The sequence below is a fragment of the Candida margitis genome, assembly GCF_024628925.1.
Source record: "Candida margitis strain CBS 14175 chromosome Unknown scaffold29, whole genome shotgun sequence".
Lineage (NCBI taxonomy): Eukaryota > Fungi > Ascomycota > Pichiomycetes > Serinales > Debaryomycetaceae > Lodderomyces > Lodderomyces margitis.
Window position 1 is genome coordinate 37,276 of NW_026261780.1, and position 26,540 is coordinate 63,815.

The 26,540-nt window shown below is 38.0% G+C and overlaps 9 protein-coding genes across 9 annotated transcripts; 6 read left to right on the forward strand and 3 right to left on the reverse strand. All coding sequences in view use genetic code 12, as the record gives it.

Moving 5' to 3' along the window:
- Window positions 1-177: 177 nt before the first annotated feature.
- MET2 (homoserine O-acetyltransferase) lies at window positions 178-1,560 on the forward strand (the record flags this gene model as incomplete). The annotated part of the gene is made up of 1 exon (XM_051813615.1): window positions 178-1,560. The coding sequence occupies one exon, from the start codon at window positions 178-180 to the stop codon at window positions 1,558-1,560; it is 1,383 nt and encodes a 460-aa protein (XP_051672734.1).
- A 1,292-nt stretch (window positions 1,561-2,852) lies between these two features.
- CANMA_001629 (FAP1) lies at window positions 2,853-9,342 on the forward strand (the record flags this gene model as incomplete). The annotated part of the gene is made up of 3 exons (XM_051813616.1): window positions 2,853-5,874; window positions 6,485-7,491; window positions 7,720-9,342. The coding sequence occupies 3 exons, from the start codon at window positions 2,853-2,855 to the stop codon at window positions 9,340-9,342; spliced, it is 5,652 nt and encodes a 1,883-aa protein (XP_051672735.1).
- Window positions 9,343-9,463: 121 nt separating this feature from the next.
- CANMA_001630 (rRNA-binding ribosome biosynthesis protein) lies at window positions 9,464-10,294 on the reverse strand (the record flags this gene model as incomplete). Its single annotated transcript, XM_051813617.1, has 1 exon — window positions 9,464-10,294. The coding sequence occupies one exon, from the start codon at window positions 10,292-10,294 to the stop codon at window positions 9,464-9,466; it is 831 nt and encodes a 276-aa protein (XP_051672736.1).
- Window positions 10,295-10,613: 319 nt separating this feature from the next.
- CANMA_001631 (protein phosphatase regulator) lies at window positions 10,614-13,430 on the reverse strand (the record flags this gene model as incomplete). The annotated part of the gene is made up of 1 exon (XM_051813618.1): window positions 10,614-13,430. One exon carries the CDS (start codon window positions 13,428-13,430, stop codon window positions 10,614-10,616), a length of 2,817 nt encoding a protein of 938 aa, XP_051672737.1.
- A 615-nt stretch (window positions 13,431-14,045) lies between these two features.
- CANMA_001632 (uncharacterized protein) lies at window positions 14,046-14,519 on the forward strand (the record flags this gene model as incomplete). Its single annotated transcript, XM_051813619.1, has 1 exon — window positions 14,046-14,519. One exon carries the CDS (start codon window positions 14,046-14,048, stop codon window positions 14,517-14,519), a length of 474 nt encoding a protein of 157 aa, XP_051672738.1.
- A 290-nt stretch (window positions 14,520-14,809) lies between these two features.
- ERG25 (methylsterol monooxygenase) lies at window positions 14,810-15,736 on the reverse strand (the record flags this gene model as incomplete). Its single annotated transcript, XM_051813620.1, has 1 exon — window positions 14,810-15,736. One exon carries the CDS (start codon window positions 15,734-15,736, stop codon window positions 14,810-14,812), a length of 927 nt encoding a protein of 308 aa, XP_051672739.1.
- A 1,706-nt stretch (window positions 15,737-17,442) lies between these two features.
- Window positions 17,443-18,570, forward strand: RAD51 (recombinase; the record flags this gene model as incomplete). Its single annotated transcript, XM_051813621.1, has 1 exon — window positions 17,443-18,570. One exon carries the CDS (start codon window positions 17,443-17,445, stop codon window positions 18,568-18,570), a length of 1,128 nt encoding a protein of 375 aa, XP_051672740.1.
- A 1,588-nt stretch (window positions 18,571-20,158) lies between these two features.
- On the forward strand, window positions 20,159-23,077 carry SEF1 (Sef1p; the record flags this gene model as incomplete). The annotated part of the gene is made up of 1 exon (XM_051813622.1): window positions 20,159-23,077. One exon carries the CDS (start codon window positions 20,159-20,161, stop codon window positions 23,075-23,077), a length of 2,919 nt encoding a protein of 972 aa, XP_051672741.1.
- A 518-nt stretch (window positions 23,078-23,595) lies between these two features.
- Window positions 23,596-26,421, forward strand: MCM6 (MCM DNA helicase complex subunit; the record flags this gene model as incomplete). The annotated part of the gene is made up of 1 exon (XM_051813623.1): window positions 23,596-26,421. One exon carries the CDS (start codon window positions 23,596-23,598, stop codon window positions 26,419-26,421), a length of 2,826 nt encoding a protein of 941 aa, XP_051672742.1.
- Between the last annotated feature and the right edge of the window lie 119 nt (window positions 26,422-26,540).

Consider the following 26,540-nt stretch of genomic DNA (forward strand, 5'->3'; position numbering starts at 1 on the left):
AATTTCCTTTTTATTATTATTATTATTTTTTATTTTTCCATTGATTTCATCAATAGAAGTCAATATTTGTTGCATCCTACAGCTCTCACAGCGCCATTGATATAGAAATTCGATTGCATTACGCATTTACAACACTCCCACCACTAGATAAGTTTCCCTTCTCCATACAAATTGAGTATGACAGACGTTTACAAGGATATAACAGAAGAGCAACGAGCAAGCAACTCTTATGCAAGTCTTGTGCCAGGTCAGACTATAGTTGAAATCCCGGAATATACGCTAGAATGTGGTGAAACATTGTACAATTTTCCCGTGGCGTACAAGACATGGGGCAGATTGAATGAAAAGGCTAATAACGCATTGCTAATATGTCATGCATTAACTGGTTCTTCTGATGTACAAGATTGGTGGGGTCCTTTATTGGGCTCCAACAAGACATTCGACCCATCTCGGTTCTTTATCATATGCATCAACTTTTTAGGATCTCCATATGGATCATGCTCGCCAGTCACAATAGACAAGTCTACCGGTAAGCCATACGGACCAAATTTTCCCTTGGTAACTGCGAAAGATGACTTGGGTATCCAAAGGTTGATTTTGGACTCATTACATGTCAAACAAATTGCTTGTGTTATTGGAGGTTCAATGGGCGGGATGTTGGCCATGGAATACTCGAGCACGTATAACAATTCTGATTACGTGAGGGCGGTTATTGCTTTGGCGACTTCGGCTAGAGCCTCAGCATGGTGCATCTCATGGAACGAGACCCAGCGCCAGTGCATCTTTAGTGATCCTTATTACGACGATGGCTATTACTATGAAAACACGTTGGGATTAAAACCTGATTCAGGGTTAAGCGCGGCAAGAATGGCAGCATTGCTTACTTATAGATCGCGAAATTCGTTTGAAACCAGATTTGGTAGAAATTTGGGCAAGTCTTTGAATAGTAAAGCTGATGATGATGATGAAGCTGGTAAAGTATACCCCAAGACTAAAGATGAAGAACACTGGCTTTTGCACAATGAAGGATCTCAACTGAACAATGCCCAAAAAACAAACAAGGACAAGAAGTTGCCCACTTATTTCACAGCCCAGTCATACTTGCGATATCAGGGTCAAAAATTCATCAAACGATTTGATGCTAATTGTTACATTTCAATAACAAGGAAATTGGATACGCATGATATAACACGTGGCTTGGTTGACACAATCACCAATGAGGACCCATTACCGCAAATCCTACAGACTTTGAAAAAGCCGCATTTGGTAATAGGTATTGAGTCCGATGGGTTATTTACATACGGAGAACAAAAGCTATTGGGTGAAAATATACCAAATTCGATTTTGAAAAAATTAGACTCTCCAGAAGGGCATGATGCTTTTTTGCTCGAGTTTGAGATCATCAATGAGTATTGTTTAGATTTTTTAAAGACTAATCTACCTGAAATGTATGGTGACGGTGTGGAATTATTTGAAGATTGGGCCAGGTATGTGCAAGATGTTGATAATGGAGGTAATTCAGTATTTGGCGAAGCCGAGAAGAACATAACTAACTGGTAGTGAGGTTTATAGAAGGTGCATTATATAGAAAGAAAAAGTAGTAAGTTAATGGGTGCTCGTGTAGATGGCATTAAACCAATTTGATCCTTGGTGAAATATTTTTACAACAATTTGGTTGTAAAACTGATGAAAAAAATGTTGTCACATGATGATGACACCCCAAAATAACAAAGTGCCTGATCATGCTGTTATGAAAAGCAGATAGGTGTCTAAGCCAACAATTATTGACGAAGAAGGAGTGGTTAATCCTTGGGTAAATGCTGACAAGAAGAGATACAGAGCTTATACAACAACACTCTTGGTCAAATAAGAAAAACCAAGAAAGATTCACTTGATGACCTAGAGGAAGCTTTTCAACGTGGGGTTATTTCGATATTCTGATTGTTGCATCTTACTATGCCAGTACTGAAAAATGAATGAAAATATTTGCTTTATGGTTAGAAGTGAATGGAAGATTGAAGAGATAACCCATTCGCGAGTGATAGCAGGAGATTAAATAAGGGTACCAGTGGATGTTCATCACCTAATCGTCTAATGACAATTATTATCGTGAATACATAACCATGTGCTTAGTTCTTGGTTATAAATCCAAAAGAAACTTGCACTTTAAAGAACTCGTGTATTGGTGTGTGTTTCAGTCACTGTTTTGCAATGTCTCAAGTGTTAAAAAGTTGACACTGGTGTTTACAATCTTTCTGTAATAGGAAGTTTTCTATTTTTTTTCTTACCTTTTGTTTTTGTTTTTGTTTTTGTTTACATACAAAACTAAAACATAACAATAATAACAACACACACCAACTACACAATAACGAAAAAAAAACATTGCATTTCCAAAAAGTATGTTCTATTTTATATCGTCAAAATCTTAGTTTTGTCAATTTCAACTACTTTTCTTTTCGTCGCTGCACCATTTCACACTCCTTTCAGTTTGATACAGAGCTGTCAAATCATCACTTCAAACGGGATCCACTTCAAACCATACCAAAGCGACTTCGTTTCTTGCGAGGGACAAAACCAAGGACAAAGAGTGTGAGAAAAAAAAAATCAGGTTATTAAATTTAGTGGACCACATTTTACTTTGCGCACCATTTCTTACTTGACAACCGTGGTGTATAACAACAACAACCAACACACACCAAAAGTTCAAAACTACTCCTCCAGAGATTATTTCAGCACTCCTTTCCAAAGTGACAATACACACGTCAACTTAATCTACTAGCATCAACTACAGTCACTCCTTTACTCTGCCTCAAACATTGGCTATAAATATTCTTCCCTCAAAAAAATAAAGCATGTCGGCAAACGCAGTAGCCGTCACACAAGACGACACATTTTCAACCACAGAGGAGGCTCCACCTAGAAGGTCATCGTCTAGACACTCCAGTAGCTCAAGTCAGAATCCCAACAGTCAGGTTCCCAGAATTATACCAGAGCTACCGGTAGGCGCGGCAACGACCAACTCATATTCTAATCAAGCACAGACTATACCTACATCTGCTTCAAGTTCAACTATATCCTCACAAATGCACTCTGGAATGCAGAAAAGAGTGCAGAGAGAAGTCAGGTTTGGCGCATATATCCTAGGCTCAACCCTCGGAGAAGGAGAGTTTGGTAAAGTCAAATTAGGATGGAGAAAAGATGGTAAGTACCCCAGTCAAGTAGCCATCAAGCTCGTTAAACGATCAACTATTGTCAAAGATTCCGACTCAGAGGTGAAAATACATCGCGAGATTAATTCATTAAAGTTGTTGAATCACCCCAACATTGTTAACTTAGTCGAGGTGATGAAAAGTGGGAAATATGTCGGTATAGTGTTAGAATATGCCTCTGGCGGTGAGCTATTTGATTACATTCTACAACACAAGTACTTGAAGGAGCCAGTGGCGAAAAAGATTTTTGCTCAATTGGTCAGTGGTGTCGACTACATGCATTCCAAAGGATTAATTCATCGTGATTTGAAATTAGAGAATTTGTTACTAGACAAACACAAAAATGTTATTATTAGTGATTTTGGATTTGTCAATTCCTGTGGCGACAGGGGTAATGATCTCATGAAGACAAGTTGCGGGTCTCCTTGTTATGCTGCCCCGGAATTGGTCTTGACGCAAAATCCATACGAAGGAAGGAAAGCAGACATTTGGTCTTTGGGGGTGATATTGTATGCTATGTTATCCGGTTATTTGCCGTTTGATGACGATCCAGAAAATGAGGATGGGTCTGATATTATTAAATTGTACCATTACATTTGTAAAACCCCATTAACGTTTCCTGAGTATGTTAGTCCATTGGCTCGTGATTTGCTCAGAAAAATCATTGTTTCTGATCCAAGGAAAAGAATTGCAATTGACTCAATTAGAAACCATCCATTCTTAAGCTCCTTCACAACATTGTTATCCATTAGACAACCAGAATGGGATAGAATTTACCGAGAAAAACATGCTGCTACTACAGCAAGTGTGGCTGCGGCTGCCTTGGCCGAGCAACAAACACCGGTATACAACAAGAGGTTCTCGATGATAAACACTCCAACAAGCTCCTCATCATTGATGGGACCTTCGATGTATCATCACCAGCAGGTGTCACATTTACAACCACAAAGTGGAAGACCACAACCGACTGCATCAGATCATGCAAGGTCGTACTCATCAACGAGTATCAGTCTTTTGTATGCTTCGCCTTCTATGTCTACTGCAAATACCCCCAGACCCGTTGATTCCTCGGATAGTGTTAACGTATCAAAAACTCCTTCACCAAAAAAGCCCTCTTCAGTATCACCGACAAGGGGCCATCAAAAGTCTGCCTCAATTTCAAATTCTGCTTCTTCAGCTAGCTTTGCCTTGAAGTCAATGGTAAACGATGAAAGCGTTTCCAGAGCAACAAATAATTCAGCCAATTATGCAAACTCGTCAACAATTTCAACTATTGTCGAGAGCCCCACAAAGCCAACAGGTACATTATCTGGTAGCAATGCTGTTCCTGCTCCAACTTTGCCACCTATTACGAAATTGTTGCCACCTAAGGAATTTGCCAAATTACCTCCTGCTGCAAAGAAACCAAGACCTACATCTTACCATCCATCTTCGATGACCTCATCCTTGATATCGCCCTCGCCAGTTACTATTTCTTACAAGGACATAATCAAATTCCCCGCCACGACTTCCAACATTTCATATTCAAATTCAATGACTCAGTACATTTCAACTTCGCCCCCGAAGGAGGCAGTGATGACGGATTCGAGACCAGCGTCTAGCAGAAGAAACTCAGTGGTTACCCATGTGCACGTTAATGGCGTGTTGAGTAAAGATAACTTACCTGGACATAACGGTCATAGTGGTTATAATTTATCACCCGAGAACAAGAGAAATTCTGTTTTAAGCTATTTGGAAGATAAGATTGAAGCGTTGGACTTGTCAGAAAGTATTCACCATTCACCAACAAAGTCGAATAAAAGTGTGGAGAAAGTTGAGGTTGGAGAGCCAATAGATAAGGTGATGCCGACGGAATTGGCAAGCAATGAAGAGGAAGATAAAGAGACACCATCTGAGGTAGCAAAGAGCCAAGATGAGTCAACGGTCACGGCTAGTTCACCAGAGGAGAATCAAGCTACATCAGTTGAACAAGAAGGCAAGATGGTGGAGAATAGCAATGACGATGAATTAAAACCAGAAGTTGTTGAAGAAAAGTTGCCTGAGCCAATGGAGGAATATATCGAGAAACCAGCTCAGACAACCCAAGACTATTTGCCACGCACACGTGAGGTTCCATCAAGAGCCCCTGAGACAAAACACCCCAAACCTGATGATGTTAACAGAAGGTCAAGCACAACGAGAAGAACTGTTTCTGACGAAAACAAGGAAAACCGCGAACATAAGGAAACAAAGAAGAGAAACAGGTTTAGTTTGTTATCCTTTTATAGTTCATATCATTCATCAAGTTCGAATGTTTCGTTGCCAACAGCAAAAGATGGATCCAATGTTCCAAGTACCAACGCAACCAACTCCCTCGCACCAACTCCATTGTCAAGAGAAACCAACAGGAGTGATACGCCAGCTACTACTGTATCTTCATCATCGGCATCAGCATCAGTCCCAAAACCAAAAACCAAGACCAGAAAAGTGTTGGAGCCTACTAATGAGGCCAACATAAATAAAAAGGACTCAAAGCGAGTCCATTCTAACGCATCCAATGGTACTGGCCACAACAGCTCGAAACATCACTCGATTGCTGCTCCAGGCAGCAGTGGTAGTGGTACTAATAGTGCACCAAAGGAATCAAGTGCAGCTAGGAAAGTTATGGATTTCTTCAAGAGAAGGAGTGTGAGAGTAGGCTGAGTTATGAGAGGAGTTGCCAAGGGGTTTTTGTCGAAGAAGTTGATGAATCAGAGGAAAAAATTCATTTGATAATGAGGGGTTTTAGAGACGCTTTCATTACACTGTGTTTTGTATTTTTTTATTATTTTCGGAAAAGTTTGTTTAATTATAATGAGACCAAGTTTAATTTAGTTCTATTGAATAGCATGGTGGTGGCCAGTCTGTAGATCTTGAGACCCTGCGAGATAGGAATTTGACTAGAGTATATACCGATGAGTGGAAACGGCATTATACGGATGATTTCGAGAGGTTCAGGTTTGCCTGTTGTTCTTGCGTCGTAATCCACAAGACGAATTTTCATTATACAGATCAATAAACCTACTCTTTAGACTACAGCCATCTTTGTTGACCTTTCCACATATGACTAATGTCTGTTTGTATGTTTATGTCTCACATTAGTTTTGTGTTGCAAAAAGCACAAAAAAAAAAGAAATTCAGACAGTTTTTATGAAGACCAAAAAAACTCCATAGGCAAAACTATATATAAAGCTCCAGAGGGCTGCATAAGAACTAGCCAATTCGTATTCGAAGCGAAATACATACCATGACACAAGATAAACCCGAAGCTTCAGAACATCTACCTAGTGGGTCGCTGCAAACTTTTATTCGTGATGGAATAGAAGTTGAAATACAACCGTACCAAGAGGATAGTCAACCAACACAGCGTGATCAAAAGGCCGACACTCCCCTAGATGAATCCTTGGAGTCTACAATTTTGTCGGAAATTCAACAAGGTCAGTATATCTGTCTTGTTTGTACCGGCGAGATTGACCAAGATTCAACTGTGTGGGCTTGCCAAGAATGTTTTCGGGTCTATGACCTCGATTGCATTCTTGACTGGGCTGTAAGAGGATCATCCACAAACAAGACGAACAGAACCTGGAGATGCCCTGCATGTAATCATGAGACTAAAGTGCTACCCAAGAAATTCACTTGTTGGTGCGGTAAAGTTAAGAATCCCGCGAAGAACCCCCTTATGCCATTCAGTTGTGGAAGTTTATGTAACTACAAGTACCCTGATTGTATCCATCGATGCTTGAATACCTGTCACCCCGGAAAGCATCCAGTTTGTGGAGCTTCTGGCCCGGTAATGAAGTGCCATTGTGGAAAGGAAAAGAAGCAATTGCCGTGTATTATAACACCATACAAAAAAGGTTGGAAATGTGATAGTCCGTGTGGCAAAAAAGTTTGCGACCTTAATCACAAGTGTGCTAAAGGATGTCATGGTGGATCGTGCGGCAAATGCCAAAAGAAAGTTGAGTACAAGTGTTATTGTGGCGATACCAAATTGAAGACAAAGTGTCATAAACGTAAACCTGTGCAATGTTCAGATCACAACGGCAAGAAATGGATAGGTGGCGGTTCCTGTGGTAAGGTTAAGAAATATTATTACGACTGTGGAGAACATTACGAAACCTTTGCCTGTCAGCCACCGCCCAAAATGGACCATTCAAAGTGTAAATATTCACCTGATGTCATTTCGACCTGCTATTGTGGAAGCACCAAAGTTGACTCTTCCAATAGGACTAAATGTACTGACCTGGTGGCGGAATGCGCGAATGTATGCAACAAGTTGTTGCCATGTGGGTGCCGCTGCCAATTCAAATGCCATCCAGGTCCTTGTGAATGTACTTCCATATTTGACACATCGTGCGAATGTGGCCATGAAAAGTTTAGCGCCCCTTGTCAATTTGTGCAACTGGGCATCAAAATAAAGTGTCATCACAAATGCTCCGTGCTATTGAGCTGTCGAAAACATTATCACCGTGCCGAATGTTGTGCTTATGAGCAAGTTGCATTGGAAAGAGAACGGGCCAAGAAAAAGGCAGTGAGAAACAATTTGCGTCGTACATTGCGTGACGATATCATGTTAATCGAAGCAGTGCACATTTGCACTCAAACATGCAACCGTTTGAAAGCTTGTGGGCAACATCAATGCCAAGCAATGTGTCACAGTGGTCCTTGCGAAGTATGCCTAGAATCAACAAGTGAAGATTTGGTTTGTAATTGTGGCAAGACTGTGATTCCTGCTCCAGTCAGATGTGGTACCGAATTGGTATGTCATGAGCAATGTACTCGGCCAACTGCATGTGGACATCGACCTGAACCCCATGAATGTCACAATGATGACGTACCATGTCCGAAGTGTACCGTATTGGTCAAAAAGACATGTGAATGTGGTGCAAGACTGGATCTACCCGGAATAATGTGTTCGCAAGAACGTGTTAGTTGTGGAAAGATGTGTATGGCACCTAAGGAGTGTGGCCATCCATGTTTACGTACATGCTCATCAAAATGCACCAAAGACAATGTCCATGTCCATGCTAATCAATGTATGGTCAAATGTCAAAAAGTGAGGAAAAACTGTCCTCATTTGTGTAAATTGAAATGTCATTTTGATAAAGTTGGCAAGAGTAGCAATTGTGATGCTGTTAAATGTAACGAACCAGTCATTGTTCAATGTGAATGTGGCAATTTACAAAAGAATGTGCCTTGTGGAGCATCGATAAATGACCCTACTGCAATTGGTGCCATACTTGAATGTAATGAATCATGTGCTGCTGCCAAGAGAGATGCCAAGCTTCGTGAAGCATTCGCCGTGAATGTACCTGAAGATGAAAAAATCATTTACAGTGATTATGTTTTAAACACATTTACCAAACAAGCCAAATGGTGTACTCGAATTGAAAATGTCATTCGTACATTCCTTGAAGATTATAACTACCAAATCAGTCAAGGCATTGAATCGCCCAAGAAATCATACCATTTCCCTCCAATGACATCGCCACAACGACAATTCATCCATGAGTTGGCCCAATCTTTTAAACTTTACACCGAGTCACAGGACCAAGAACCGAAAAGGTCAGTTTTCATCGTCATTACTCGATTAACATTTGTCCCCGCATCAACGATTCAAGATTGTTTGCATATAGTGGAAATGAAACAAAGACAACAATTGCAAGTTGAATCAATGACACAAGAACAATTAGATGATGCATTGTACAATGCCATCGTAATTCAAGATACCTTTTTCGGCATCACCAAGGAAGATTTACAAAATGCATTGCGCAAGTATCATCAAATTGATGATGATGTGGGGTTCACCATATCGTGGTTAAAAGAATCTACATTCATCTTGTATGATCCGACCTGGTTTCAAAGAATGGATCAAGAGTTTGAATCGATGTTGAAGGAGTTGTGTGATATGTTTCGAAAGACATTGAGGCAAAATTCGTTGGCCTTTGATTGTAAATTGTGTTTAATTGACCCTAGTGTCAATTTTGTGATGAAAATAGATCGCAAAAGACGAGATGATGATGTGTCAAATCAGGATGGTATAGGAAAGAAAAACGAAAGTCAAAATAGTTTTGATATTTTACAACTGGATGAAGAATTGGCAATTCAAGGCTGATTAATTTATAGATTTTATAGACTCTATTTATTTTTTTGATGTTAATGGAGTATCCTTTGTAGCAGTTGTTTACCAAAGTCTGACCTTACTCTTTTCCTTCAGTCTCTTGCAACCTGTCATTCTACTGGTTTTGTTCTGTCGCTTGGCCTGCCGTTTCTTCGGCAGTCATTTCCGTGTCTTCAGCTCCACCTCTTGCTTCTCCTTTTTCATCTTCACTTCCGTGGCTCTCCTGTCTTTCTCCCGACTTCTTATGCTTTCTCCTCCTCTTGTGTTTCGTCTCTCCATCTTCCTTTTCAGTAGTTTCTGCTTTCTTCTTCTTCTTTACACTCAACGGATTAGGCCCCTTAGGTCCTTTCCTTTTCTTCTTGGCCGGTTCATTCCCTGTATTCTCCTCCTCAATATCTTCTTCATCTTCATGAACTATTTTCCCCGCTTGTAAATCATTTAATCCTCCCGTCAACTTTTTGGATTCCCATTGTTCACTATACTTTGCACTAGCATTACTTAATGGCTCCATAACCATCACTGATCGATTCATATAAACCAATGGAACACCAGGAACCTGTCTCAACTTCCTCCGCAACTCTAAATCCTGCGTAGCAACGACATATCGATGCTTGTTCTCACCATTTATATCAACTATACTACTAATGCATTCGCGTGGTGCAATAGCTTCACGATGATTACACTTCCTTCGCTCAAATGTCTTGGCTAAGTTTATAGCATCTTGGTTTTTGCCATTATACAAGGCTTGTATACAACATTGGGTAATCATTGGTTTGTTCTCGGCTTGGATTGTTCGAGTTAAACCTTTACCGATATCGAAAGAGGATTTTTGACAAGTGTTGACTATTTCGTCATCAACGATGATTTGATAAGGTTCTCGAAATTTAAATGTGTAATGATACACATTCATTTGTTTCTTGTAAGATTTAGCTCTCTTTTGTCTCATTATTAAAGCTGGTTGTGTACTGGGTAATAGTTGTGTAAGTGTTGTAGATCTAAAAGAAAAAAGCGTTTTGTGGGTTTTGCGATGATGCGATGTGTCGTAGAAACATCAGTTTCGCAGTTTTATTAAATGAAACACAATATTGTCACGTGTAAGGCTTTTTGCAACAACACATTAATCAATACAAATGAACTTTGGACTCAAAATTACGTACAAATAAGTTATACAAAATTACTAATTACTTGAAAAAAGTTTGCTAAATAATCATTAAACACCATTTCTACTGTATGACACTGTATCTCTAAAACAAAAAATAATTCTTTTACAGCAGTTTAAATCTAAATTTAGATAATCCCAACCCCTTCTTTGTTGTTGTTGGCGGTGGAGATGGTAAAACAGGTTCGCCTTCATTCAAAGTTTGATTAGCTCTAAATGACAAACTCTCTTCTTTTAAAAAAATATCACTCTTTGTGAAATAATTGCTTCGTTCTTTATTGGACTTGGAGGGAGATCGGAACACGGCAAAGTTTCTCAAAATTGCATGAGAATACTTGGTGGGTGCATCTTCGGCTGCTGTCCATTCGGGCACTCCAGCGAATCTGACCTTCTTGATCACTGGGGTTGTGGTTGCCTCATTGGACGAGCCAACAATTAAAGTATTCTGATCATCGAACCCTGAGTTTGTTTCAGAAGTAGTAGTAGTAGTACTGGGTTGGGATTCTGCTGGCATCGAAGAAGATGCCGCTTGCTGTGGCTGGTCGACACTGTTACCCAACGTTGACGATGAAGCCGCAGTTGAATTCGACGAGTTGTCTTGCGACACTGGTTGAGCATCTAATGATGTCTTTTCTGGTATTTCAGGAATGAAACTGTTACGCTGTGTGTTGCTTCGTGTCACTTGATCTCTAGTTCGACGTATTGGCTGGCCATTACTCTTGACATGAAATTCATTAGATTGTGAAGGCCCAGATGCAGCGGCAGCTGCAGGCACGGCACCTGAAGGAGGAGGTGGAAGTGGAGGTGATGATGCTTCTGGAGATTGAGATTCACTTGCCCTTGGTCTATCAATATACCTTTTCATATTAAGATCTGTGGTGTGATTCGGATCATAGACAACAGAGTTTAACGCCTCCCTTTGTGTAGTCATCATATTGCCCGATTTGGCCGCATCTCTAATATGCTGCTGAAGCCTTTGAGATGCCGAGAGCTTGACATTTGATGAAGAAGCAGCATCTTCGGCAGTATCTTCACTAACAGCAATCAACATCTTTGTGAGTGAACTATGTGAATTTTGTGACACACCATTCATCGTTTGCTCAGTATCAGATGGCAGTTGTTGTCTTTGTGACTTTTGATGTAGTTGCTCTTGTTGCTTCTGTTGCTGTTGTTTATATGGCGATGAATTTTTAATTCCATTGGCTTTCAATGCAGCAGCAGCACCAGATGTCGCAATGGTTTCATTTGCAAGTGGATGAGAGTTTGACCTCCGACGTCCTTGAGCTGCAGCGCCCTGCGTGCCAATCCCAGGTTTACTAGTGGTTGCTTTCCCATCAGCGACAGTTCCATTTTCAAAACTGGTATTTGAAGTGTTTGGATGTTGCTGAAACAACATCGAGTTAGGTCTTGCACGCGGCGATGATACTCTTGAATTGCCAGGCGCTTTATTAGGGGATGTCAATGAACCCCGTCTCATTAAACCCGACGAGGTGTTTGATGAATTACTGCCATTGCTATTGACACTTGAGGTTGAAGAAGAACGAGATCTCCTACCGCCACCATTATCATTCAAATCCAAAGTCTTTAAATGCCTCTCCATGGCCGAAGTCTGGAGATTGCTTGGCCTTGTTGCTTGCGGTTGTTGTGTTTTTGCTGCTATCTTGGGTTGAGGGGGTTTAGGTTTCAACTCGGGGACACTTTCGTAAATTTTATCCAAGTTCCCTCTTGGTAAATGATAAACATTTCTAAACTTCTTTTCGGTAACAATCCATGATAATCCAAATTCTTTCAATACGCTTAGTGATTTTTCAGTTACATTGAGACCCTGCACAACAAAATTGATATGCGTACTTACGTTTTTGGCACTGATTTCAAGTTTGGTATCTTGACGTATTAGTCTGGTGATGTTGGCAATAAGAGTTCCATTTTTCTTCATTGAATTGTAATAATCATCCATATTCTTCAAGGTATTAGTTTTGAAATATGCCGCATTAGCACAATGGTATAAAAATTTTGAATCAACCAAGTGCTGATGGTTGGAAAGATAAATCTTTCTACCAAACCTTCGTATAATTGTGTAAATTTCATTTAATCTGGAAGTGAGAAGGAAAACCTTGTGTATTGAATAAGAATCATTTATTTGCGGCTTCTTCAAGGAGTCAATCACCGGTTTCAATTTGGCCAACAGTTTTTCCATTTGTTGAATAATGACAAATAATTCTTTAAGATCCATGTCGATTAATGAAGCTTCTTCATAATGTTGGATATTGATCAGATCATCACTACCTAAAGGGAACATCAAGTCGTTCAATAGTAAATCAACATCTTGATGGAATATATCATGCGAAATAATGCTATCTAATTTGGCATAATACGTTTCAATATCAGCACCCTTTACTGTATTTGTTTTATCGATCTTTGCCAATTCAAGTCTCTTTTGGTACCCCGATAAGCAGATATTGCTCAAAGTTTCTACTTGTTTCAAGCATTTCAACGTGTTTTCAAGTGATGGGAAATCATCCAATGCCAGTACTGGCAAATCCGGAATATCGTATGGAATATGAGACACATTAGCTGCGATGTTAATTGTACCAAGCTGGATTGGTTTGAAATTGGATAACTTATCGAATCTTTTATCGAATGCTTTATCATTTATAGCAAAAACACTTCCAGTTAACAAGACAATATAATGGATTAGCGGAACTTCCGAAGTCGATGATTGTAATCGTTTTAAGCTAGCTATAAACTGTTCCAATTTATAGATTCCATATTCATATTGTAATAATTTGCAGTCCAATGACGTAATGAGTTTAGGATTGTACTGTGGCTTCTCTGGTGCAGGTGTAGCTACTGGTGCAGGTGCAGCTGCGGAAGATTCCTTTGGCTGGCTAGTAGATTCCGAAGCAACTGTGGATTCAGTCATGGTTCAAAAAATCAACAAAAATAAACCGCGCGTGATATTCAAAAATTTTATAAAATAACCGGGGAGACAGCCGATGATGGTTGGGTAACGCTGGTCAATCTATTCAAAAAGTGCGTATATATATATGTATATGGGGGTGGTAGTGGAATGGGAAGTCAGAGTGGCAATTTTGGTAATAATAATTACCTTGCCCTTATCTAATGTACGGTTTTTGTATTTATTTATTTAATTTTTTTTTTCCTTTTTATCAGGTGTAAAAATGGTTCCCTGCTGTATTTGCTGTTGCCTCACCTTTGTACTGATGGGTTGGGTTGTTGATGATGATGCTGTTTGTTTAGATGTGTTCAATGTCAATGTATATGATTGAGCTCTGTGGTTGTCAATGATTGTTTGTTGTTGTTGTTGTAGTTGTTGATAAAAAATGTCAATTTAAAATTTAAAAAAGAAAGAGAAAAAAGAAGAAAAAGAAAAATGGCAACCGACAGAACATCCACAGGATATTATATCATCAGATTAAGCACACAGAGACTAACCACACACACACTTACCCACCCACCAACCACGTCATTCAATCAGGTCAAACTATTCCTCAATATTACACCTAAATACACAAGCATGGCATCGACTGGCTCCTCCTCCAAGTACTTGTTATACTTTGTTGGTATACTTCTACTAATCCACTCGGGATATTCAGCATTTGAATTTCATAAATATGCAATACATTACAACCATCACCTTCACCACCAGCACCAGCACCAGCACCAGCATCAGCACGGCAGTAATACCACCGACCAGTCAATCTCTTTACCATTGGACATCTACATTGAAGCTATAGTTGGATTCATTATCGTTATGGTTGGTGCTATCGCATCAATTGAAAATCCGGTACATTTATCAATCGACGACAAGGTGATTGTTGAAGAGCTGAAGTACTTGAGACCAATTGAATTGAAGGATAGTTTACAATTGGGTGAGCGAGTTGGTATTAATGCATTTACCGAGTTGGAACTGAGAGTTGCCTTTATTGATATAGTTTCAAAGAGAAAAGAATATGAAGATTGGGTTAATAAGGAGAAGTTGGAAATCTAAATGGTTGTGATTAGAAAACAAGTGAATATTTGGCTTCCCTTTTATTTTTTTTATTTGTAAAGAAAGAAAACTGAAAGTTTAAAGTGGTTGATTTTTAAAACTTTGAATTAGTTAATAATCTATAAATATACAACAATATATATGTGTACCAATGAAAAAGGAAGATGAACTGTGGTTAAAAAAACAACAACAAAAGTGCTCAAACATATAAGTAAAAAATGACAAATACTGATGGGGCATGAAAAAACAAATGGGAACGGATGGTTTTCCTTCTCTCCATGCTGCTTTGCTTATATGGTTTTCTTTTGCAATTTTTCAGCTTGTTTTCTAATCTTGGCTTCTCTTGCAGCTTTACCCTTTGGACCAGCTTCAGTTTCCAAGAAATAATCCCACCATCTGAAACTTGACGAATAACCACCAATGAAATAATGGTGATGTTCATCATGATGATCAGCACCAGCCCAAAATGGCAAAAAGTGATGCAATGACCAAGGAAATTCATAACCTGAATGAGAATCAACTGCTTGAAATAATCTCAATACAATCCAAACTGAAACAGTGAATAAATGCAAGTTACCTGTGATAATACACCACAAGATAGGAATACCAACAGTTCCTAATCCCAACAATCCAACTTCAACTGGGTGAGCGTATTCTGCAGCTAAACCAAAAGGAGCAGCATATCTATGATGTTGTTTATGGATATACTTGTAAAAAACACCATAATGTAATCCACGATGAAACCAATAATGCCAAGTATCTTCCAATACAAAAAATACTGCCAATTGCAACAACATTTGTCCTATACTAGGAAAGGGCACTTGGAAAGAAATCCCAATCTTTTGACATAACGGATGGAAAAACCAAATGGGGAAAGCTTCCACCAAGAAATGCGATGTTAAAACCAGCTTTAAACATTCCCATTGTTCTTGGTCACTAGGAAGCTTTTCATCCTGAATCTTCCATTTTCTAAAATAAGGAATTCGATCAATAATAGCCCAGGGTAAACATCTACCAAAATAAAAAAACTCATGAGTAACGAAAAACAATAACCCAGTAGCAAATAAATCGTTATTCATGTAGTAATAGTAACTAGCCCATAATTTTTCAACAATGTTTAAATTTGGAATTTGGTTGAAATTGTTGTAGGCATCCATAAACGTAGTTCCATTGGAGAAATGGGAGTAGTCATAGTAAACTTGACTCGATGACGACATTTCCTTAGGTGTGTTTTTGAAAAGAATGAGATTTACGTTTTTCTCCAAACGCGTGTGTGTATTATGTGAGTGTGTGTTAGTGTGTGTTGTGTGGGAAATATAGTTGAAATATCCCGTTGTTTCGTGAAATAGGTGAATGAGAATGAGAATATGTATAAAAGTAGAGAACTGATATAAACTTCTCTTCTATTGTTTGAAGTGCTTGTCTTGAAAGAACAGATTAAATGTTTGTAAAAAGAAAATAATCAATGGAAATTTCAATGGATATATTTATATTAAAAAAAGAGTCTTAAATATATATATATATATATACATACATATACATACATATACATACATACATATATATATACATATCTTTATTATTTGAATTTTTTTTTTTTTTTAATTGACAGAGAGAATATACATCTTGACGCCCCTACAAAGAATTATAATAAAATAAAATAAATAAAATAAATAAAAAAAGAAACTTATTAAGCACTGCCATCTCACTAGGCAGAACGAATTAAATCAGGAATACACTTTACGATCAGATCCAATATACTCAGATTATACGATTAAAATAAGGGGAGAGAATATTCACAACTACTTCTATCATTGTAATCATCAAGTTAAATGACCTCTTTGGAACTCTGTATTTTCTTACTAATGCTGCATCATCATCGTATATGAAGGTTCTAGTCTTTTTTATGCCATTTTCTCTATTTTTGTACTACATTAGAAAAGGTAGTGTAATGCTGCACAAGCAATGGGTTGTGTGCAAAGATTCTAAACGAGCAAAGATTTCTCTCTCTCTCTCTCTCTCTCTCTCTATACGAGGAAAAAATTAAAATGAGCTAAACGAGGGAAAGTGAGATATATATAGTTGGAAATGCTTTCCAACTAGATAAACGATTAGTTCACATCGATGCATAATATCTATACTCAGCACTGATAAGAAGCTATATAATTTATATTCCTCATTTGGGACTTATAACCGAAAAGTATCAAGCTTGTCATATTGTCTATCTCTCTTTTAAACGATTTCTTCGTATCTTTGATCCCTCGTATAGTCAAAGGTGACTTTGACCAGACATTAAGTCAAACACTTGATGCCATTTCCGTACAATATAATTATAAGGCTAGTTTGTTTATGTATTATTATCACTCACCGGTTCTATTCATCATCATTAAAAGAAAAGTGAAGAACTCGTATTCATTTTTTTTCTTTTGTGTTAAAATCATACAGATCATACAGATCGCCCCTCCAATAGATCTTTATCTATCAAGAGATAAATGTTTTAACAACAGATCTCACATATGTTTTAAACTGATCTTAACCGTCTGGCAACATTTTACCACACTATATGTGACGACATGAAGCCCACCTCTGTCAAATTGTTCATAAACTACACCAAACTACTCCACAAACTTAGTCCAGATTCATCAACCTTACTTCTGTTAGATATAACACACTCTTCTATAATTCCTTTTTTACCCAAATTATCACTTGTAGTTACAAGATCCGTATCTGCTTCTCGATATATTTTTTTTTGCAACCAAATCTGGCTACAGAAGAAAATCATCAACAAATTGGTAGCGCATAGATTCAAAGAGGCGAAACAAAAATGTTTGAAAAGAACGCGAGGCTAAATACCAAACGCGTAAACCTTTCTTTCTAACATACACGTCTTTATAACACCTATATTACGTTACAGATACCAACAATGTCACAAACTGAAGTTGAGTTACAACTGCAAAGACTCGAAGCATCCAACATCTCCATTTCTTCCACAGGACACGATCATCATATGCAAGAAGAACACGCGGGTGGTGCAGAAGGAGGAGGAGGAGGAGAAGAAGAAGACGAAGAGTTAAATGGACCTTTACTTATAGAACAACTTGAAGGAAATGGTATCACATCGTCTGACATTAAGAAATTAAAAGCTGAAGGATATCATACTATTGAATCGATTGCTTATACACCAAAAAGACAATTAATCACGGTCAAGGGTATTAGTGAAGCTAAAGCAGATAAGATTTCTAATGAAGCGGCCAAATTAGTTCCACTTGGATTCACCACTGCATCTGAGTTTCATTCAAGAAGATCAGAGTTGATTTGTTTGACTACTGGATCTAAACAATTAGATACGTTATTAGGTGGTGGCGTTGAAACTGGATCCATAACCGAAGTGTTTGGTGAGTTTAGAACTGGTAAATCTCAATTATGTCATACCCTTGCAGTCACATGTCAGTTACCTATAGATATGGGTGGTGGAGAAGGTAAATGTCTTTACATTGATACTGAAGGAACATTCAGACCCAACAGATTAGTTTCAATTGCCGAGAGGTATGGACTCAGTCCTAATGATTGTTTAGATAACGTTGCTTATGCCCGTGCATACAATGCTGAACATCAATTGAATTTATTACATTTAGCAGCGCAAATGATGGCCGAGCTGAGATTTTCATTATTGATTGTGGATTCAATTATGTCATTGTATCGTACTGATTATGCCGGTAGAGGTGAATTAAGTGCTAGACAAACATCAGTCGCCAAGTTTATGAGAACATTACAAAGATTAGCTGATGAGTTTGGTATTGCTGTGGTTATCACCAATCAAGTTGTGGCTCAAGTTGATGGAATGTCAGGAATGTACAACCCTGATCCAAAGAAACCAATTGGTGGAAACATTATTGCCCATGCTTCAACTACGAGATTATCATTGAAGAAGGGAAGAGGTGAACAGAGAATTTGTAAGATTTACGACTCGCCTTGCTTGCCTGAAAGTGATTGTGTGTTTGCTATTTATGAAGATGGAATTGGTGATCCAAAAGTTGAAGATGAAGAGTAGACTTGTTGCAAGACAAGTGGAAGGAGGAAGGCAACGTGCCTTTTGGTTTTTTTTTATTATTTTTATTCGTTATTACCCTACAAAAGAGTGTATAGTTAGTTTTTTGTTATTTTGGATCAGGTTTGGTTGCTAGGCTAGATTCAGTAGTTATTTTTTATATAGTTAAATTCGTTGTTCATTTGTTTCAAGTTTGCATTGTATGTATTGTTTGAAAGAAGAACTGATAGCATAATTACTCAAGAGAAGGTGTATTGTCAATTGCGAAATAGGGATATGAGCAACAAAGTATAAGTGTGACCACACATTGCATTTTCGTCGTCTACAATTCAATTCTTATATAAGGAGTTTATATACATTCCACTGATCTTTTAGATAACTTTCTCATTTTATTTTATTTTTGTTTTTTTATTTTTTCTCTAATTGCCGTGGGTGAGTCAAAAAAGGGACAAATGGAATATTCGTTGCGCCAAAATACATTTCATTTAATAGACTAAATACAAGGCTTTCGGTAATTAATGTCCATTATTTTAGGTCTTCTTTTTTATAGCAACTATTCATTACATCACTAAACAATCATCATTTTAGATCTAGGCTTTTGGGAAACAAAAATGATGACCAAATTGTCAACCCTTCTACTAAAATGGTCTTCTCTTTTTAATATCCTTCAAATAAGAAAGGGAAGAGGAATGTGCTATTCCAATTCCTTCTGAGCCTTTTTTCTTTCTTTTGTTTTTTTTTCTTGGAATTTAGTGCTAGTGTCAGTTTGACATTGCTTGGTACAGAACAATATACTTTTAACGATTGAGTTTTTCTCATAATAATGACACCCTATATTAAATTATACTTATTATATAGACCAATTCAGGATAATACAATACACCCTAGAGTCATGTAACTATCTTCAAACACTTATCAAGGCAATTTCATACATGCTGTAACATCAAACCCATCTGCATTCCTCTCTACCTTCTTGCGGTTTGTGTAACACTGAAAATTTTTATCTTTTCCATCAGTTCAACGTCTTGTTCACAAGTACACTACCTTTGAATCCATGCTGCAATAGTTTACATTTGTCAGTTACGGAACTGACCTTCTCTGAACATCCATTCATACATACTATAACTGTTGTCACAGGGAAATAAAAATCATAAAAATAAAAATATAAAAAAATATAAAAAAAAATAAAAATAAAAATAAAATATAAAATTTCAACAATTAAAAAAATCAAAAAAACAACAAAATAACCCATTCTATTTAATAAACCCATTTCAAATTTACAACAGAAGGAAAGAAATTTTTTATTGAATTTCTTTAATTCTTAGAGGTTCAAATAAGTTTTACACGAAGAGACCATCATTGAATTCTTTTTGCATTGCATCAAGTATAGCCCTAACTATCCTCCCAATCCAGAGCCTGCTTCCTTTTCTTTTTTGTCAGAAATTACGAGGATTTAAACTTACAGAGAATCAACCACGATCACGCATCACTGGAAGCAACAGCAACAGCAACAGCAACAGCAACCAGACTTTATCAATAACATTCAACAATCGCACCATAATTGACATATTGAAACACCATTGCAAAAGCTATGAAATATACGGAAAAGGCAAAGGTAAAAATATTACCCAAACCAGCACCTATGACCCACTCTCCACAAACACCATCTCCATTAGTCTCCGTATCTCCTCGATACGCGAATACACCTATCTTGCCTGCACCTAAGCGTTCAAAATCTGCAACTGCCGCAACATCCACCACCACCACCAATTCTTCGGCATCTGGTCCAGAATTGAAGAAGCAAAGAAAAGTCAGTAGCAGTGTGTCGCCTAGTGAAAGCAAAAAGCCCAAATTAATGGATGAATCACCCAAAGACTCATCACAAAAACAGTCTAAACAAACAGGACATAGACCAGTGACTTCATGCACATTTTGTCGTCAACACAAGATCAAATGTAATGCTCTGGACAATTACCCACAACCATGCCAAAGATGCGATCGAATGGGACTCAAATGTGAAATAGATCCTGAATTTAGACCAAAGAAGGGATCACAAATACAATCGTTGAAGCTGGATGTTGACGAATTGAAAGCAAAAATTGATCTTTTAACTAAAAATGAATCGCTTTTAACACAAGCATTGAGCCAGCATAATATGGGTTTTATTAATCAAACATCTTCACCTCAGGTTCAATCACAACTCCTGCCACAACAACAGGCACATACACCTGCACACCCACAACCACAAAGGAGTAATCTGTATCCCTCAAATGCTGCTATCAGTCCTATGGTATTACCTTCATCATCTTATGCTCATAGCCCCAATATGTCGCCTATCTCATCAGTAACCAAAATACATCAAAGTCCTCCATTAATGGGTGAAAACTCTGACAATTCACCATCGGCTTTGAGTAATTACGACATGAAGGAGGAAAATTACCAACCAATTTCAGAATTTGTGTTGGGTGATGTTACTTTACCTTTATCCAAAGCCAATGAGTTGCACCATCGGTTCATGACAAGGAATTTAAAGTATTTCCCCATTATTAATTCACGTTCCGCTACAGAATTGTATCACAAATCAAATTTATTATTTTGGGTCGTCATTTTAACTGCCAGTTTAGGTGAGCCAGAGCCAACTTTATACATGTCATTAGCATCATTAATTAAACAATTGGCAATAGAAACATGCTGGATCAAGACCCCAAGATCCACCCACGTGATCCAAGCATTGATTATATTATCCATCTGGCCTTTGCCTAATGAAAAAGTACTTGATGACTGCTCTTATCGTTTTGTTGGCTTGGCCAAGAATTTGTCATTACAATTGGGATTACATCGAGGTGGAGAATTCATTCAAGAATTTAGTCGTAATCAAGTTAGTTTGGGCCCCGATGCCGAAAAATGGAGAACTAGATCATGGCTAGCTTTATTCTTTTGTGAACAATTTTGGTCGTCATTGTTGGGATTGCCACCTTCGATAAACACCACTGATTACTTGTTGGAAAACGCTCGTGTTGATCAATCATTACCCAAGCAGTTCCGCTGTTTGATTTCGTTATCAATTTTCCAATGCAAATTGGTCAATGTTATGGGAATTAGCGTTACTAGGCCCGATGGATTATTAGAACCCCTGAATCGTGCTGGATCGTTAAATTTGTTGGATCGGGAATTGGAAAGATTAAGATTCAAGTTGCAAATTGAAGAAGGATCTCCTATTGAAGTGTATTATCTTTACATAAAGTTGATGATTTGTTGTTTTGCATTTTTGCCGGGCACTCCTATTGAAGATCAAGTCAAGTATGTTAGTTCAGCATATTTATCCGCCACTCGGATAATCACCATTGTTTCGAAATTGAATCAAGAAACCAGTCTTATCGAATTGCCAATATACATCAGACAAGCAGTTTCATATTCAGTGTTGCTTCTTTTCAAGTTACATTTATCGAAATATCTTTTTGATAAATATGTTGATTCAGCAAGACAATCGATTGTTACCGTACATCGAATGTTTAGGAACACTTTGAGTTCATGGCAAAACTTGCAAAATGACATGTCAAGAACGGCTAAAGTTTTGGAAAATCTAAACATTGTATTATACACTTACCCCGATATCTTTTTACAAGAGGATAAAGAGGAAGGATCAAGCATAATATCACGAATGAGATCTCATCTAACTGCATCGTTGTTTTATGATTTAGTGTGGTGTGTTCATGAAGGGAAACGAAGAACTGCTTTGGATAAAGGAAAACCACCAGCAAAAAAAATTGACACTAATGATAAGAAATTGCTTCCTTTGCCATTTTATAATCAAATCACAAAAGATGATTTCAGTACCATTACTACAACTACTCCCAATGGTACTACTATCACAACTTTGGTGCCTACTGATCAAGCAATGAGTCAAGCCAAGCTGAATGCTGGAGATAATAAACCATTGGAGATTAATGGTATTCCATTATCTATGTTGGAAGCCACTGGATCAACAAGAGATTTAATAAATGTGTCAGATCCAGATCCAGAAATTGTAACTAAGACAGAGTCACCGTGGCCACATCAATCACAACTGCAACAACAATCGCCACCCCCACAGCACCAGCACTTGCAACTACAACAAGCTACACCAATACTCGAATCTAGTGCACCTTCACAACAAAGACAGCCACCTCAACTCCAATCACAACAGTTGTCCCACCAACCACCATTCCAATTCGGTCAATCACCGCCACCACAGAGCTATTTACCTACGATTGAAGAAGTCAATGTCAACGATCAATACTCTGTATTCAACAACAACCAGCACCCACAACATCATCAACAACAACAGCAACCGAGCACAGCTACCGATGAAGCAGCAGCGGCAGCAGCGGCAGCAGCAGCAGCAGCTTCATCAGGATCATTTGTATCACAAATTGATAACTTTTTCCAACAACAATCGAATGGATGGATGGATAATCAAGATGATGATTTTTTGGGATGGTTTGATATTAACATGTTGCCTGATCAGTAAACCTGGAGAGACTAGAAGACCATATCGGTTCTTGTATATATATTGATGTGTTTTTTATATTATTATTTAGAACATTTAAAGAACAAAAAATTTAAATGATGTTATGATAAAGACTAATTACATGTAAGTAGAGGAGTAAAGACCATTGTGTATTAATTCATAAATAGACTCACAGAGTTGTATTCTATAAACTTTTCTTTTCATAATAACTTTGTTTACAAATGTTGAACATTAAGTACACACCACTTGATGGAATACTTGGTGTGTATAATTAATATTTATTCCTATTTAGGATAATTGATTGACTAAAGTGGTAGCGGTATATTAATTGTTTTGTGTAACACAAAATATAATAATGAGACGCGTCTTTTCCTTTTTTTTTCAAAACTGAAAGGAAGTACAGAAAATATATATCACCCTTGATTCAACCACTAGTTCTTACCACTTGATATCTAATTGCAGTCTATTCACACTTACACACACACACACACACACACACACACACACACACCACACAGATGTCTAATTTTGTTTCATCGCCTGCTGGTATACCATCAGATGCTGCTCAATTGCTTAATTCACAAGTATCCTCATCATACGGCAGAGATGTTTCCACACCTGCTCCAGCAACAACAACTGGTCCCATCATGTTTTCAGACAATGGTTCTACAATATTAGGACTGCAACTGCAACTGCAGCTGCAACACCACCATCAACAACTGCAACTGCAACAACTGCAGATAAATTCCCAACAAAGACCAATCGTCGCCGGTAGAAGAAGACAAAATGCTGCCCCTAAAGTAGTTGATGTTACTGGTGAAAAAGTTCGTGAAAGTTTTGAAAATTTTATTGAAGAATTTGTTGATCCGGAGCAACTGGATAATGGATGGGAGGGGAAGATATACTTGGCACAAATTGAATCCATGAAGACATTTGAATATAGTACGTTGTACATTAACTACCAAGATTTAATGTCCAGAGAAAATGGGGTTTTAGCTACTGCTATATCGGAACAATATTATCGGTTCTACCCGTTTTTGCTCAATGGGTTGAAAAGACTTTTGAAAAAATATGCCCCTCAATTACTTCATACTAATTTATTGGGTCAAGTTGAAAATGACGAACCAGAAAGTGAAAACAGTTTATCTACAACTAGTGCCGCTTCAAATGAACGTGTTTTCCAACTTTCATTTTTCAATTTACCAACAGTTCAAAGAATTAGAGATGTTCGTTCAAACAAGATTGGGTCGTTGATGACAATTACTGGTACTGTCACCAGAACTTCTGAAGTTAGACCTGAATTGTATATGGGAAGCTTTACTTGTGACATGTGCTCGGCATTGATTGAAGGTGTTGAACAGATTTTCAAATACACTGAGCCAACTTCATGTCCTTCATGTGAAAACCAATCGTACTTCACCTTGAATGTGTCCAAATCGTTGTTTATCGACTGGCAAAGGGTTCGTATACAAGAGAATGCTAATGAAATCCCCACCGGATCAATGCCAAGAACATTGGATGTGATTTTAAGAGGCGAGGCAGTAGAAAGAGCCAAGCCGGGTGACAAATGTAAATTCACCGGTTGCGAAATTGTCATACCTGATGTATCACAGTTGGGTTTACCTGGTGTCAAACCTCAATCCATCAAGGAAAACAAAGGGGGATCAGAGTTGAATTCAGGTGTTTCAGGATTGAAAACACTTGGTGTTAGAGATTTAACATATAAGTTGGCATTCAATGCTTGCCATGTTTGCTCAATGATTAACAAAATTGGTAATGAGCGGGATGAGGATAATGATAACTCCGATGCCTACCTTCTCTCTTTACCACAATCTGAAGTTGATGAGTTGAAAGAGATGGTTAAAGATGAATACATTTATGACAAATTAGTTCAATCGGTTGCTCCAGCTGTGTTTGGGCATGATACCGTCAAAAAAGGAATCTTGTTACAACTACTTTCTGGTGTTCACAAACAAACAGTTGACGGAATCAATTTGAGAGGTGATATCAATATTTGCATTGTTGGAGATCCATCTACTTCTAAATCGCAATTCTTGAAATATGTTTGTGGGTTTAGTCCTCGTGCCGTTTACACCTCGGGTAAAGCATCTTCAGCCGCTGGTTTGACTGCGGCAGTGGTGAGAGATGAGGAAAGCGGTGAATACACCATCGAGGCAGGTGCGTTGATGTTGGCCGATAATGGAATCTGTGCCATTGATGAATTTGACAAGATGGATGTTGTTGACCAAGTGGCAATTCATGAAGCTATGGAACAACAAACCATCTCAATTGCCAAGGCAGGTATTCATGCGACTTTAAATGCACGTACTTCAATCTTGGCTGCAGCAAACCCCATTGGTGGTAGGTATAATCGAAAAATTGGTCTTCGGTCAAACTTGAACATGACGGCGCCCATCATGTCAAGATTTGATTTGTTTTTTGTCATTTTGGATGACTGTAATGAACGTGTTGATACTCAATTGGCCTCACATATAGTTGACTTGCATATGCTCAGAGATGAAGCTATTGATCCACCTTATTCAGCCGAACAATTGTCCAGATATATCAAATATGCCAAAACATTCAACCCCAAAATGACCAAACAAGCAAGAGACTTCCTTGTTACTAGGTATAAAGAATTACGTGACGATGATGCTCAAGGTTTGGGTCGTTCTTCCTATCGTATCACTGTTCGTCAATTGGAGTCAATGATTAGACTAAGTGAAGCTATTGCTAGGGCCAACTGTACTGAGGAAATCACGCCTGATTTTGTAGCTGAAGCTTATGATTTGTTAAAACAATCAATCATTAGAGTTGAAATGGATGATATTGAAATGGAAGCCGATGATATTGAACAGCAAGAAGAGGGACAAGAAGAGAATGCGGATATGGATGAAGATGCCAGTGGAAACGCTCTGAGTGATGCTGCAAGATCAACAACTACTAGAACTGAACCAACAACGATATCATATGATAAATATGTCTCGGTGATGAACTTGTTAGTCAAGAAAATATCCGAGGATGATAAAGCGGGAGGCGAAGGCTTGACAGCTGACGAATTAGTCGAATGGTACTTGTTACAAAAAGAAGATGATTTATCGAGCGAGGCTGATTACTTACAACAACGTAAAATTGCCTACAAGGTTTTGAAACGATTGGTTAAAGATAGAATCTTGATGAGTGTGTCTCATAATGAAAATGAGGGCAATGATGGTGATGATGGTGATGAGTCGATGCCTGATCCAACTTCGTCTGGAGTAAGGACGGTTTATATCATTCATCCAAATTGTGCCATTCTCGATTTCTTTGAAAGAGAAGAAAGGGAAAGTGAACAATCTACGTAAGAGGTGAATTTTCTTTCAGCATTGATTGGATTGGAGTTTCCACTCTCTTTCAGCTACTACTCCACCCTTTATTAGTGTATTATTATAACTTATATAAATTGATTCTCGTGTTCCATGTT